The 16,271-nt window shown below is 49.3% G+C and overlaps 1 protein-coding gene across 3 annotated transcripts in view; it reads left to right on the plus strand.

Moving 5' to 3' along the window:
• Positions 1-216: 216 nt before the first annotated feature.
• LOC147895252 (uncharacterized) overlaps positions 217-16,271 on the plus strand; it is a 126,383-nt gene continuing 110,328 nt past the window's right edge. For all 3 annotated transcript variants that reach the window (XM_087383571.1, XM_087383572.1, XM_087383573.1), the window contains exon 1: positions 217-570. In XM_087383571.1, the coding sequence (XP_087239697.1) occupies positions 348-570 (223 nt within the window). In that variant the 5' untranslated portion in view covers positions 217-347. The remainder of the gene's footprint in view (positions 571-16,271) is intronic.

Raw genomic sequence — 16,271 nt, forward strand, 5'->3', positions numbered from 1 at the left:
CTTTCTTTGAGATCTATAATAGTAGAGGGAGAAGCTTGATTATGAATCTTATAAGCATAATATGGATTTACTTCAACGAAGTGCTTAAGAGCCCTCTCAAAGTGGGAAAAATTGCAAATTCCATTTGCATAAACTCCAAGGCTTTATCATCGTTATCAACGATGCACTTCTCTTTGATCCTTTCCTTGTTTCGTTCAAAGAACGCTGCTCTCCTATACTCTTGCATCGTCTCCTACGACGAGAACACTCGGAATCATGGATAACAAGAACTAAATTGTGCTGTACTTCCATAAACCTCCAAAGATCCCAATCTCTATCTTAAGAATCGCCCAACAATCACAACGAACATGAAATCCTCTCAGCCTTTCACATGGATCTCCATTACCCTCATCAGCATCGCCACCACCATCAGCTACAATGACTGCGCCTATGCTGCTCCAGCTCCATCCTCCTCTGACTCTGGGCAGCCTTTCCCCAAACAGCAGTTGCAATGGGCCCGGCTCACAAAGGAGAATTTCACATCTGATATTCGGCAGCACCCTTATGTCCTCTGCATTGCCACCGTGCCTTGTGAGTATATACTTCCCGCTTGTCAAGGTACAAGAACGAATGTATGTGCGTGTGCATGTTATTCATCCAAAGTTTGAACTTGCATTTGGAGTGTACTCGAAGTGAATTCGCATTTCAAGTGTACTCGAAGGTTTGCACACAAACATTGCGTTTGTGGAGCTAAGGGTACCATCGGGTGCAGCAAAGGAACCGGCAGATACAGCTGCCCTTAGCCATTGTGTAGAGGTCACCCAGCGGGCAGATTGGATCGGGCAGAAAGGGTGCTGAGTTTTGGGGCTCCTCCCATAGCCACTCAAGAGCTCATTTAGAGGCACGCAGCGTAGTATGGTTTGTGAGTGCACCTTTTTGTATCTGTTTGGGGTCTTATCTCATGGACACTATTATTCAGTCTTTGGTTGACATATCTTGCTGTTCGATTCCAAATCTGAGTGTAGTTTAAATTTACATGTTTTATGCACATCCTGAGTAGGATCTAGACTTCTCAGATGTGATCTCGTGGACGATTCAATGTCTTCTGTGTATTCTAACATTGTAACAAAAGCTAGGACCATACTTCAATTGGGCTATGGACGCCTTCCCTCTTTGCATCTCCCTTTGCTGTAACTTAAGATCTGGCTCACGATTGTTTGGTGTTTTTTTTTGGGGGCGTGGTGCTGCAATCCTAATGTGGTTGAGCTTCTTGAGGGTCATGGCACGACAAACCACTTTGCCACCAGCTAAATTAAGTCGTTCCTTAGTCTAGGGTTTCATATGTAAATGTCCCTATACCCCCTTGTTTGATCAAGAGTGCCATTGCTTTCCTTAGCAATAATTAATTTTGCATGATGGTTTTTGTCTCTGTTAGGCAGGCACTAGTTACACTTTCAACGCCCATTCTCCATAGTCAATGGATTAAGAGGCATGTAAGGATGATTGGTTGTAAGCAGGGTCACTAAGTGTGGGCATAATGAGATATGAAGATTGTAGGGCGTAGATTTGGATGGCATACTAATAGACTGTGGTTTTTTTGTGAATCATTATCCCTATGTAGTTCTTAGAACCAATATGAACCATATGGTAAAAGAGCGTGGTGTTCTGTGAGTTTGGCAGACCTGCAGGTTCTTCACAGATTTCATCCACATGGTGATGAGTTGGAAAGATCAAATTTTTGGATTTCTATGCCTCAACAACTTTCTTAGTGAACACAACAGAGGGCTTTAACAAAATTTGCTTGAATCGATTGTAACTGTTTGTAGCCTTTTTTTGGATTTTCTTGTTTGACGTTTTGCTCCTCCAATTCTCATTCTTTCTTCTTATTATTTGATCTTTGAGCCTCTTAACTCAGTGATGTTGGTCATTGTTTTGCTAATTTTTAGCTCCTTGTTATATTACTATTTCACTATCTCTTATTATCATGATTCTTAGAAATCATGTCTTCTGTACTGAAACTGTTGAAGAGTATTGTGACATTGAGTTTGCTTTCGTGGAGATTTGATTTGTAGACCATCCTTATCTGACAATCTTCCGTGGTATTTGCAAAATGGTAACCACACAAACGGTTATTGTGTGCTTGTTGCTGATCGGGCTTGTGTTGCCATTCGTCTTGGAGCTATTTCTCTTTATGTTACCTTGTAATGAAGAATCACTGCCCCTCTATTTGAGTCTTGCTTTTCATTTGGAGCTACCTGCACAACCCCTAGCTGTTTGAGCAAAGATTATGGATAAAATATTTGAAGCTTGATCTTATGGTCCTTTTGTAATTGAATGGCCACTTGTTTAATTCGTTTGCATGTTCGTTTTTTGACTTATTTTCTCTTTGAGCAAGCCTTAGAGTCAAAACAAGGTTCCTTAAGGTACTTCATGTATGGAGGTCGAAGGAATTGAGATCTAAGGGATTTGCATAGGGTTGGTGCAAATGAGTAATGTTCAATCTTTTGTGTTGGTGCAAATGAGCAATGTCCAATCTAAGGGATTTGCACAGGGTTGGTGCAAATGAGCAATGTCCAATCTTTTTGTGTCTGTCTGATTCTTTTTTTTCAAAGAAAGGAACCTTCTATTAATGCTTGAAAGATTTCATACAAGACAACAGCCCCGAAGGTGCTGAGTATGAAAAAACCGGAAAAGGCTGAAAGAAAAAACCGGCCTGTTCCAGAGAAGCCCAGCTCACTGCCTAGGGGGTCTCGGGAACTGGGGCTAACAGCCAAGTGGGGGGACTATACAGCCAGCGAATCCCTCGTGGAGTGAAGATGTAGAAAACACTTGCAGGCCAAGCCTTGCAGAAATGAGCATGCCTCTCAATAGTCGCCCTGGAGCCTGGAGTCCCACGCTCCCAGGTGGACCGTAGAGTGCAAATGATATCCTGCGAGATGGCAACCAAGGTAGCCGAGGGTGGAGCCGGGTGCTCTCCCCCCATCACAAGATTGCAGGGAGCCACCCAAATGTTCCAAGCCGTGATGTTGGCTACCACCTCCCAACTACTGTCTTCCCTAGGGGAAGGAGGAGCTAGGGCGTCAGGGGGGGCTGCCTCGTGGAGTGCAATCCTCTGAATGCTTTGACCCTGTATCCGGTAGGTTGGGGAAATCTTATCAATCTGGAACGCGTGTCCTCCCTCTGTCAACCAAGCCACCATCCCCCAGGTGTAGTCTTTGTGAAGACTCTGCATGCGTGTCATGATCCTGAGGGCTCTCATCCAAATCCTCGTTGCGCTACGACAACTCCATAGGTAGTGTGGGATAGTCTCTAGGACACCATCTGAGCAGCAATGGCACTGCCCCTCGACTCGCATCTGCTCCAACCACGGGCCGATGGGCAAGCCTCTGTGGGCTACCAGCCAAAAGAAGTAAGAAATCTTCCTCGGCCGCAAGCTGGACCACAACCGCGTCCAAAACCTGGAGCGAACATCTCGGGGCACTCTCTGGGTCTCTTAGTGTCTCTCTCTCGAGGGAGTCCATCTCAACGAGTCCATTTGAAGTCTCCTGCCAATCCGTGTGGTGTAGGAAAAGAAAGGCACCTCATCTATCGTCTCAGCTAGTCCGCTTTTGGAGGGCCAGAACCACTCCCCCGGGTCCCACTGGACCTCTCCAGGGGTCTACCCCTCCCATAGCCAGAGGTGCCATCTAGAGGCGTTCTGCTCTGAGATACTGGGAGGATCAATGTGCCACTCCTTTCCCAAGCATCCTACCACTCTGATCATCTGCCAGTGTATCCCATCAAGACTCCCATCCATCTCAGGGTCACTCCTAGTGAGGGGCTGTAGTAGGCCTCCAGGTCCTACATGGAAGAAGCCAGGGTGCGTGTTGTCGCGCTGCATCAAAATCCTCAAGGGAACACCAGTATGGGAAAACTGCCCTAGCCATCTGCTGTCTCTACAAATGTGAAGTCCTTCCCACCAGGACTCAGGAATGGCTAAGTTGATCTCGCCCATCCGCTGCCCTGCCCCTCTCAGATGCGCTAGGGCATCAGGCCTCGCCTCTGCCTCCATAGGTAGTCTGCTCCAGTGACCAAAAGACCTTGTTGGACCACTGTCCCATTGTGCCCAACCAATGTGAGTCTGCTGCCCAAGCATACGTCCCTCCTAATCTCTGACCTCTGGGTGCCACATAAGGGGTTGACACTCGAACTCCTCTTTGCATCTGGGCGGAGCACGGATGAGACCCCCTGCTAGTCTTTGCCAACCCTGTGAAGACTCCTCATTAGGGGGGAGCCCTTCCCCGTAAGGGGGGCCTCTGAGGAGATCCATCTATGTGAAGGCTGCCACTGTCCCCCAGTGCGTGGGGTGTTCCTCAGAAGCCCTCTCTGTAAGAGGAGCTTCCAAGGCTTGGCACCTAGGGTGAGGCCACGAACCACTAGCTTGCCCAGAAGGGCCCTGCTCTGCATCTCCGGATCAATGATACCCAAGCCTCCCAGTGCCTGCGGCATGATCACCGTCTGCCAAGCTACTCGGGCCCTAATGTTCCTCGTGCCGTCTGAACTTGCCCAGAGGAAGTTCCGTACCAACCGTCGGAGCTGCCCAATGCATCCTCTGTGAAAGCACCAACAGGAGGCAGTATACCAGGCAGTGGCAAGAAGGACCTGGTTTGCCACTAAGGCGCGACTTGCAAGGGAGAGTTTGGCCGAGCTCCAATATAGAACCTTGCGCCGAACACTTTCAAGGACCGGGGCAATCTGCTACTCTGCTGTAATGTGAATACCCACCTGGCATCTGAGGTATCTCGCTGTTTGGCCCCGCGGTATCCATCTGAAACCAAAGTCACTCCCCCACTCACGGATCCCCTGTGTCTCCTCAAAGCCCGTGAAGAAGCCTATGGATTTTGTCCAGTTGATCCGTGCCCCCGAGGCCTCACAATAGATAGCCAAGGCGCCTCTGACTCTCTCTAGACTCGCTGTGGTGCCCTCAACATACAAGGCCGTGTCATCTGCAAACTCCGAGTCAAGAAGCTCCTCCTCCTGCCTGATTGGGAGCCTCAACCTTGTGAGACCCGCCACCTGTGATCTCAAATAGTAGCCCAGAGCCTTTGCTACAAACAGGAAGAGGAAGGGAGCTAGTGGGCAGCCCTGGCAAACCGAGCAAGAGAGGAAAGGCCTCGCCTGTGTGTCCTCCGATAATCATCTGACTAGAGCTCCCTGCGTATAGTGCTGAAACTCCTCCGACCCATCTGTCTGAGAAACCCAATCTCCTCATAGTGCCGTCCAAGAAAGACCACTCCACCTTGTCGTAGGCCTTCTCAAAGTCCAAGAGAAGGATGGCCAGTGGCTGTGACTCCTTCCTGGACCAATCCATTGCCTCCCAGAACATGAAGATGTTGTCCAGGATGCTGCGCTCTTGGACAAACCCAGTCTGTGTGTCATGGATGATGTTGGTAAGACGAGGCCGTAACCGCAAACTCAAGACCTGGGCGAGGATCTTGTATGCAGTATCAAGTAGAGTGATCGGCATCCACTGTCGAATATTTGACCTATCCCCCCCTTTTGGGATCAAACAGATCCACCCCCTGCACAAGGACTGAGGGAGAAGGCTTGTGTCGAAAATCTCCTAGCAAGCTAAACGGAAGGAGTAGAGATAATCTCCCAGAAGTTTCTGAAGAAGGCCGGAGTCAAGCCATCCTGCCCCGGGCACTTCTGGGTCGGGAGAGCCTTGAGGGCTTCCTAGAGCTCCTCCTTGAGGGCTTCCCATAGCTCCTCATCTGTGAAAGGCTCCTCAAGTCTGCTGCATAAGTCCCGCGAGACTACTGTCGGAACATGACCCAAACTAGTTCTCGGGCCACAAGACCAGCTGGGGTCATCCTCTATGTTTGAAAGAGCTGGCTATAAAATTCGGTGGTCATGTCAAGAATCTCGTGCAGGTCAGTGTGCATGATGCCCTGCGAGTCCCGAAGACGCTGTAGCTATGTGTCGGTCGATCGGGGCCCAGTGGTCTGAAAGAACTGCTTCATCATCCTGTCCCCCTGCTGTACCCATCGGGCCCGGGAGGAATGGTAGGAGAACTCAGCCCACCGCAGCTCTGTGTCCTGAAGCTCGAGATGAGTGCTCTCCAATCTGTCACTAAGCCACTGAGAAACTGAGTCCTGCTCCCTGAGCCTCTCGATGGAGGTGAGGTCTCTCCTCAAAGCCTGCTCTCGCTCTTGAAGGATCCTCCTCCGCCTAAGGGCATGAGCCTGCAGCTTTGCACTGCTCCTCTGAATCGCATTGGCCACCCACGCAGCCCAGCCCTCACTCGGTGCCATCTCTGAGTGCTCCCAGATCTTTGCCATAACTTGCTGAATCTCCTCGTCTTGCAAGAGGTCCTCTGGAATGCGGACCCCCTTTTGGGGGAGACCTCTGTGGGGCTGATCCAAGTGAAGTACCATTGGAGAGGTCGGACATCGTGGTACTTGCCAGAATCCCGGTAGAACCGCCTCTGTGTAATGCCCAGTCCCCAACATAGAAGCAGTCTAATCTCTTGAGCAATCCATCGTGTCTCCTCTGTCCAAAGGAGAAGAGAAGGCTGCCAGGAGTCCTGCTGAACTCTGGCTCTCTCCACGGGTCTCTGCCATTGATCATGAAAATGAACTGCTCCCAGGTGCTACGCTCTGCTGTTGGCATCTCTGAGAACGAGGCGCCACCCTGCTTGTCTTCCCCAAACTGCAGGTTGTTGAAGTCCCCTCCAAGAATCCAGGAATCAACATCCGGAAGACACTCTGATAGCCTCCTCCAAAAGGCCGGGCGATGTTGTCTACACGCTGGGGCATACACATTCAGGATTCCAATCTTGGACTCTCTCGTCCGAACTCCCATTCAAACTGCCCATTCTGGAATGAGCTCACCTTGATCGTAGACCGCTGAAGCCAAAGTCTGTGAGACTGAGATGCAGACCTCTCCGCTCTGTCCTACTGCGGGAGACCACTCCTCTGGACCTCTCCCTGGGAGAAGGTGATGGCGTTGTGTGATGTCTGCTGCTGAAAACATGTGCTCCTAAATCATAAGGATGTCCACTGCCCGCCCTACCACTGCCCTTTGCAACTCCTGCTGGAGCATTAGGTACTGCGGTTGACTACGAACACGGTCGTGGAGCCCGTGTACGTTCCAGCTCACTATGGTCCAGCTCATGAGGACGGGGGAGTCGGGAACAAGGCTCTCCTGTGAGTGGGTGCCTGTTCTAGAAAGACTGCCCTGTGTGATTTTGTCGGGGGTTTGGAGGGCAAGTAGTCAGTGTCTGTGCGGTTCGTACTAGGGTGGATACTGGCTCAATACCGATCTTCCGTGCCCACTTCATCATGAAGGAGGCTTCCACCCCGAGCAACTCGGTGCATGTCTGGAGGGGCCATAAGTGTGCTTGCTCCACCTTTGCCTCCATTGGCAATCTGATAACTCTTGTTGCCAAACCACACATTGGCTCCTCGCACGTGAAGCTCAGCTGAAAGTTCACCTCCGCGCCATGGGCGTACCAAAGATCTAGTCCCTGTGGTCCCATCCACTCGTCCATCATGAGCATAATCTGATTACCCAAAATAGCATCAAACACCTCCGGGGACCACTTCTCCAACCCTGTGGAGGCAAACGGAAATCTCCAAACGGGGTGTGTCTGAGATCCCACTGCACTGATCGAACCCCCTTTCGGGGCTGAAGGACCATGAGTGTGACCTCCAATGGTAGAGGGTATGAGTCCGGAATCTCTAGATAGTTCCAGGGTCCTAGCCTCCAGAAGTCCCGCGGTAAGGGACACCCAGGCTGGAAGTTGGGAGCTACTGGTTGGGAAGACGAGCCTTGTCCCTCAGGATCCCTCTCTGAGCGGACCTGTTGCTGCGATGAGGAAGCAAAAGGGGGCGTCGTCGTTCCCTTGCCTAATGGCAGGGGTGTCGAAGCGGAAGAGGCTGCTACTGAAGCGGGGAGGGGGGCGGCAAGAGTGAGAGGTAGGGACGTGGGGGACAGAGGGCGGGTAATGAGGGTGACCATAGAAGGGGGGGCTGAGGGGGGGGAGGGGGCGGGGGCAACTCTGGGGAGGGAGGGGGAAGTGAAGAGGAGGGGGAGGGGTCTAGGGGAGGGGGAGGAGGAGGGAAAAGGGCGACCACAGGCCCCCCTGCTGATCAGGCTTGCCGGAGCTCTGGATCGGCTCCTTCACGGCCCTCGTCGGGCTAGCGTATGCGGCTTCCGCCATTGCCGCATCTGGAGCTCCTGGGGCTCTCTGCTGCTGCAAGGGTTGGTGCGGAGGCTGAACTTCCGAAGTTGGAGGATCGACTGGATGGACAGTGGCCTCTGCTGCTGGGGGAGGCGACTCCTGCTGTTCCTCCTTCGAGGCCTCTCAGTCAACCTTGTCCCTCTCCCTACAGTTGGCCCTCTGTTTGCAGCGTTTGCGCGCCTGCTTGCTTGGTTTCTTTTTCTTTTTAACTTGTGTCCAGTTCCCTTTTGAGGGGGTAACCCATGGGGTTTGGGACTCCTGCTGCTCCTGCCTGAGAGGGCGTTGAACTCACTCTGTGGAGGAGGGGGGGGAGGCGCACGAGGGTGGCCATGGGGGCAATCTCTGGCGAGGTGACCCATCTGTGTGTAACGAAGACACTAGCCTGGTAGCCCAGAGATCTTCACCCTCTGGCGAAGTGTGCCCCCTTCCAGGGTCTCGAGAAGGATCAACTCTGGAAGGGACTCCGGGCTCTACACCACCAGTCTGATCCTGGGGACTCCATCATCTGCTAGGACGGAGGCGGCTGTCTCTAGCAGGGATTCGAGCACTGTGCCAAATGTCCGGCCAATGGAAGGGAGGATGGCTCGATACTCCGTGGGGAGCCCTGGGAAGCGGAGTGTAATCGGAAACCGTGGAACATGGTGTGTCGTATTCATGTCCACTATGAACCCATGATACCAAGGAAAGAGGTAGACAAGGTGCGGGCCAAGGAGAATGGGGCTCTGCTCCACAAGTGTCGAGGTGGTGTTAGGGGAGCTCAACTGGATGAGGAAAACACCTCGTCCATAGATGGTGACCTCCTGGATGTGGTCGCCCTCTAATGTCAAGCTCGCCTAGATCCACTCTCGCACCTGTCTCCGTGTAGGCGTGAGGCCCACAATTCTGCCCACAAGCGCCTTGTCTTGGAGGGGCTGGACTGCCTGCTGTACATGTTGCTTGTCAGCTGGGGAAAGAAGAACCTTAACGGCTGTGGGAGTCGAGGGTGCTGCCATAGAGCCCCTCTGGCTAGACCAAAGGTCACCACCAAGATTTTCTTTCGCCGTAACAAACACGAGTGCTCCCGGTGCAGGGAGGCAAATGAAAAAGGGATGAAGCGGAGAGGCGAAGGAGAGAGAAGGAGAGGGCAGGGGGAGGAAGGAGGGAGCAAGGGGAGGAGGAGGAGGAAGGAATGGAGAAATGGTAGGAGGCGGGAGAAGAAGGTGGGAGGAGGCGGAATGGCGGGGGGGGCACTTTGGCGGGAGGGCAGAAGGGCAGGAAGAGGTGCGAGGCGGCAAGGAGGGGAGGCGAGGAGGCGGAAGGAGGGAGGGAGGGGGGGCGGAGCAGGGAAGGCAGCGGGCGGGGGGGCGGAGGTGGAGCGGGGGAGAAAGCAGGGCGGGGGACAGAGGTGGAGCGGGGGAGATGGCGGAGGTGGAGAGGGAGGAGGAGCGGGGGAGGCAGGGCGGAGCAGGGGGCGGAGGTGGGCGGAGGTAGAGCGGGGGGAGGCAGAGTGGGGCGGGCGGAGCGGAGGTGGAGCGGGGGGAGGTAGAGCAAGCGAGGGTAAGGGCGAGGGCGGAGGCAAAGCGGGGGGCGGAGGTGGAGCGGGGGAGGCAGGGCGGAGCGGAGAGGGAGGAGGGGCGAGGCGGAGCGAGGGCAAGGGCGAGGGCGAGGCAAGGAGGCAGGGCGGGCAGCGGGAGAGCAAACAGGCCATGGGCAGCCTACAGGCCGCCGTAGGGGGGAGCTCACCTTGACAAAACACTTCAAACAACTCTTCTCAAGAAATCGTCTGTTTGATTCTTTTGATTCCACCACGTTACTACCATTCTGCTCAAGTGCATGGCTGCAAGGAGGCATGTTTAGTTGTTTCATTCATTTGACTATTGAGAATTAGCATGAGATAAGAAGTTAGAACAAAAGGATTTTTTTGACAATCTTTTGCCCCTCTTATATTATACTTTGAAACTCAACACAAGATCAGCTATCTGCAAGGGTGCTAACAAAAGGGGACCGGCTGCTTCACAGCCTCCTTCTCAAGGTTCTAGTTCATTGCCTAAGGTAACCCCAAAGCAATGCCATGTTATGTTTTAGGATATTCACCAACACGGTTATAGCTGAGGCACCGATGGTGTCGATATTGTGTACATTTTATTTGTAATTGTTGCGAGTGGGTGAATTGTGAGGTGGGAAATGTGTGTGGTTAAAGCAGGATACCCTATTGTGAGAAGTGCAGTGGAACTGAACAGAAATGGAGAGAGAGAGAGAGAGAGAGAGAGAGAGAGAGAGAGAGAGAGAGCAAACCTCACACACACAAAACTGGAAAGGAGAGAGAGATGAGAGAAATGTAAGTGATCTCACGAAAAACCCTGCTCTATAGATAGGAACCGAGCTCCACAATGAGATACCAAGCAATGAGGGAAGGGGGCCTATATATAGCCTGCACTCCCCCCCCCCCCAGTCGGTTGTAGTAAATGGCCGGCCCCTAAGCTGTACTAAAAGGGGAGGAGACAGTCCATCTGAATGCCTTGACTGCGAAACCATTTGGTTATGCGTGCATACCAAGCCATGCTAAGCCCACTCAGCTAGTCGTATACACTTTGGAAAACTTCAATACACCTCGAAAAACTTCTCTTTTGAAGATTTGAATCTAGAAAAGCTCCATTAAATACAACTTAAAACTTTGTTCCTTTCAAGGCAAAGAACTCTATCTAAAGTTTAAATAAGGAACTCTTGATTACTTCTCCCTCTCTTGACAAGGTAGGCTTGAACTCAATTTTGAAGTCTCCTGAAGTAATGGATTCTCTCCCTCATTATGTGAGAAGAATTTGGAAGCATCCAGTAGGATCTTGAAAGCATGTAAAAACTTTAGGACTGTCAAATTAAGAGGTTCCAAAGCTTTATTGATGTTGATTTAGGACATGTAGGCACAGCTGATACTTCAATTTTTCTTTCTAATAACTTAAGAGACCTTTCACGAAAGGCACAAAATTTCGATTGTACTCTTCAAAAGAGTCTTTCCTTTAAGAGCTATTAATAAGGGAATCTCAAAGTTTGTTTTGCAAATACAAGAAAGTTTAGGAGTTCAAAATATCTTATCAGAATGGAAAGGGAAGATTTTGAAGAAAGTTGCTTTGAAACTAGAAGGAGTCCCTTTAGTTAATTGCTCAAAGCAAAGTAACCATCTTTCTAAAGAAGATGAAATTCTTCTTCGAAAATTCCATAGGAAATTTGTCATTTCTTATATGGACAAATGTTCCAAATTCCAATAACTTTGTTTTAGGGTTTGTCTTTGCTAAAGCTAGATGCAAAGTGCTAAAAGTTGAGAAAACAGCTTTATGTTTTGACTTTTTGGTGGCTAAATAATAAAGATCATGACATTGATACGCTTTCCCATGAGTGAAGTGGCGATTCTATACAAAGGTAGTAAGTGTTGAAGATGTTTGCTCTTGGATAGATTTTCTTTTAGATAATCTTTACATCACAATAGGTGATTCTTTGTTTAGGAATCCCTATGGGCACTAATTGTGCTGTCTTTTTAGCAAACTTCCATCTTTTCATTTATGAATTTGAGTTTATGCAATGTCTTATTTCTATCAATACCTGCCCTATCATTTTACATGAACTTTGCCAAGTTAGGTGTTTTATAGATGATTTATATATACCTGATGTTCCTGACTTTCAAGACGTTATGCACAGTCTAGGTATAGGGCAGTATACCACGATGCCTCACCTCCTCTTGGAGTTCCCTCACAAAATGTGAGGTCTTCGGGGGAAAGTGGCAAACTGCAATGAATATGTCATGTGAAGATGTGCCCTTGATCCTGATCCAAAGGAATCTAGCATGTGGGTTGCGTTGCTCCATAGAGATTATCCCAGATAGAGAGGATCAGTACAAAACTATGATGCCGCTTGATCCTTGTACCCCACTTGTTTCTCTAGTCTCATCCGGATAGGCTGATTCCCATGTGTATCCACTTATTGGTAATAGTGAATGCTCTAGGCTCTGGTGAGTCTCTTTGTAGAAGACAATGTCTCGTCCTCTGTATGACTTGAGAAGCTCCCTAGCTCTAACCTTAAGGTTCGATTGCAGTTCCAAACGGGTCACTTGAACAAAAAGGCATAAGAGAAGCACTTGAAGAAACAGGAGCTCCAACCTGCGCCGCCTGCTCCCCTTGTGCCGCCTTGCTCCAACTCGCGCTGCCCTGCCCTTGCTGGTGCCGCCCTATTTCCGTCTGCTTACCCTACGCAGCCTGCTCTCTCTTCTTTTTCCTTCCTATTTCTGAGCCTAACTACTCCTGTTTTATATCTCCTACCTTTCACTTTGTGGTCTCTTCCTCCTCTCTATGGCTTCAGATGCTACTATGTTAACTACCTATGTGCGCAAGGAGCGCACACAGGAGGTTAAAAGACGCTGTCCTGATCTCACTTCAGACGCAAGTATGGATTTAGAGGCCCAATATGTCTTTGATACTCTCAAGGATGACTTCCTTCAATCTCGCCAGGATTGGAGCAAGCCTGTTCCCCAGGTTACTTATAAATTGCAGCTACCATCCTTGGTACAGCCACTTAAGAAGCTTGCCCACACTGCAGTCATTATCTTTTTTCCGGGAAAGATACCATCTGCCAATGATGTTGCGCAATGGATTCAGTCCATCCTCGGAGGCTCTTTTGTGGAGGGAGTGTACTTTGCCTCTCGTGGGTTTTATGAAGTTCACCTCACCGATGCTTTGCAGAAACAGCGTGTGCTTGAATTTTCTCCTTTGTTTTATGGCCGGCAAATGGTGCATGCTATGCCATGGTCCCCTAACAAGGACTATCAAAGTCTCATTCGGCATCATTGTCCTGTTTGGGTGGAGGTGGTTAATTTCCCAGACTATATGCGAGAAGAACTGCCAGGATTGGCTGCTGCACTGGGCCAAGTTATCTGCCCTCCTCGCCCTGCTGGGAATCGTAATAGATTCTGTATATTGTGGGACACGGATACCCCTACTCTCCCCTCCATTGCAGTGGAGGTTGAAGGTTTGCCGATGGGGCAAAAGTACTTTGAATTGAAATGGGGAATTTTCGCAGGTGCTTGTTTTTCATGCCATAAGTACGGGCATTTGGCCTCTGAATGCCCTACTGTCTTGCATCCTCCTCCAGCCACTGCCATACCTCCTCCAATGGTTCAGCCAGCTCGTAAGCAAGAGACTATTGGGTCTAAGAATCAGGATAAAAATGCCTCTAAAGCTGGAAAAGTGGCTTCACAAATCCCAGCCATAGTCAAAGCCAAGGACAAAGGTAAAGAGAAAGAGAAGGCTCCTGATATTGATGGCTTCTTACAGCCCAAGCGGGTTCTCAGGCAAAGACCCCTTCAATCTCGCCACTGGGATGCATCTACTCCTACTCCAGGCCAAGCTTCTACCTCAGCCACTCCCTCGCCCTTACTCAATTGGGTTGGAGTCCTCAAAAAACATATTCCTGTCTGTGAATCTGAGGAAGGGCTATCTTTTGACCCAGGGAAGGAAGGGCTGCAGCCCATGATGGCAGATGATTAGCACTCTTTGGTTGTACATTCTTGGCCCTTTCCTTTGTATATATCCTCATGCTTGATAAACTTCTCTGTGTTACTTTCAATGTACAGGGTCTCTGCAATCCCTCTAAGTGGAGGTTAGTGTGGAATTATGTTTTAACCAGGCAGCCAGACATTCTCTGTTTGCAAGAACATAACCAGCATTCTATGGCAGGCCAAGTTGGCCATTTTGGGGGTTATGATATTCACTATGCAGGTACTAAGCTTTTCTCGGGTCTATGCATATTGGTCAGACATGAGCTGCAGCCCCAGCTTGCCTTTAATGACTGTGATGGCAGATGGATGGTGATTCAATGTGATGTCAATGGTGATATTTGGGAATTTGCCTCGGTTTATGCTTCACAAACTTCTGCTTCCAGAGCCTCCATGTGGCATGCTATTGCTTGTTACCCATGGCGATCTTGTGCTCTTCTTGGTGGAGACTTTAATAACTCTCCCATGTCTTCTGACAATACTACTCAAAGATCTCATATGATCCCTTATGAAAAGCAATCATGGGAAGAATTACTCACCACGACACATGCGCAAGATTTATGGACAGCCATGCACACTGGAATAGGGGGCTACACCTATCATCATAATGCCTTTACTAACTACTGGGCTCGCCTAGATAGATGGTATTTACTGCAGGCTCAGCAATATACAGATTTCTGCCTTCATATTGAGATTGATCATTCCCTTGGTCTCTCTGACCATGCTCCTTTATGCCTGCACATTCAGTTTGGTCAGCCCTGGGACGACATGCCCTTGCATTCCATTCGGATGAAACATATCAATCAAGGCTATCTGCAGCATGCACATTTTCAACAGTTGATCCGACATGCCATAATTCCTCTTGCAGCACATGTCCATTATGACAGTAATTTTGCATGGCAACGCCTTGTGGACAGGCTTCAGCATGTCATACATGAATATGGGAGTCATTTTATGCTTGATTGGAGAGCTAAAGTTCGGCATGCTAAAGCAGTGGTTCAATCTTTGACTGCACTTTTTCAGATGCAGCCCCTTTCTTCCCAACAAATGGACACTCTCGCTCAGTCAAAAGCTCTTTTGCAAGCTAATGACCGACGTAAATTGGCCAAGTGGCAGGTTCGGGCAAGGATGACTCAATTTTTGGATAAAGGATGCTCTTCTAAATCCTTTTTTCAAGGGTTACATGCTTTCAGGAGAAAGACATCTTGCCTCAGAGTCCGCAAACGGGATGGGGAATGGACTCGGTCTTTCTCAGAGCTTCAACATGAATGCTTTTCTTACTTTCAGAAGCTGTTTGCACCCCCTAATACTACTTCTTTGCAAGAATTACAAGCTCGGGAGACTCTTTTGCATCAAGTGCATCCCATTATCAACCCACAGGAAGCTCTCAAACTGGATATGCCTTTCACTGATAAGGAGCTTGACGATGCCTTGTCTCATCTTAGCCCTGGTAAGGCTCCGGGGTATGATGGTCTCACAGTGGAGTTTTTCTTACACTTTTGGGAGGATCTTAAAGGTGTCATCCTACAAATGATTAATAACTCTTGGCACACAGGAGTACTCCCCTTCTCATGGAAGCATGGCATAGTTAAACTCATTCCCAAGAGGAAATTGTGTGAGCATCTTATGGATTGGAGGCCCATCACATTGATGCCTGTTGTTTACAAACTCTTTGCTAAAATGCTAGTGCACCGTCTTCATCAAGTGCTTTATGAGGGCTTGCATCCTTTGAATATGGTTTCGTCCCTCGGAGGCAGATTCATGATAATATTGGCAATGCTCTCATGGCTATTGAATATGCAAAATATTCTGAACAGGATGTTTTTATTATGCAAGTGGACTTTGCCAAAGCTTTTGACACGGTCAACTGGGATTTTATCTCACAAACAATGGCTAAGATGGGCTTCCGGCCAAAAATGGCTAATGTCATCTACTGTTTATATGCTGGCTCTACAGCCCAATGCATCCTTGGAAATCATCTCTCGCAATCTTGGTCCTTGGGTCGTTCGGTTCGACAAGGATGTCCACTCAGTGCCTTGTTATATGCCATTGCCACTCACCCACTTCTCTCATATTTGGATCATCTTACCGCACAAGGTCTTCTCACTGGTCTTCAGATTCCTGGAGCCCCTTCCTTTATTGCTCAGGCCTATGCAGATGATTCTTTTTTTATGCAACATAATTCTCCACAGCAGTTGAAGACTATTATGGACACTCTTTCTTCATATGGCTTGGCTGCTGGCATGAATGTTAATTTCGATAAATCTAGCCTCATACCTTTGCATTCATATGATTGGCATACTCTTCTATGGCCTGGGCACATTATGCAGCCCTGTGATGTGGTCCGCCATCTTGGTCACCCTATTGGCTGGCACATCACTAGGAAACAACAGTTAAAGTGGATTTTTGATAAGCTTCATGCCAAACTCCATTATTGGAAGCTCCCCACTTGGCCACTCCATGTTAGGCTCCGGATTGTTCAGTCGATTATTATGGCTTATGTTCAGTTCTATTTGCCTTTGATGCATTGGACTTCTCAAGACATTTCTG

The sequence above is a fragment of the Dipteris shenzhenensis genome, chromosome 13, assembly GCF_047967505.1.
Source record: "Dipteris shenzhenensis isolate YYH24624 ecotype China chromosome 13, Dip_SZ_1.0, whole genome shotgun sequence".
Classification (NCBI taxonomy): domain Eukaryota; kingdom Viridiplantae; phylum Streptophyta; class Polypodiopsida; order Gleicheniales; family Dipteridaceae; genus Dipteris; species Dipteris shenzhenensis.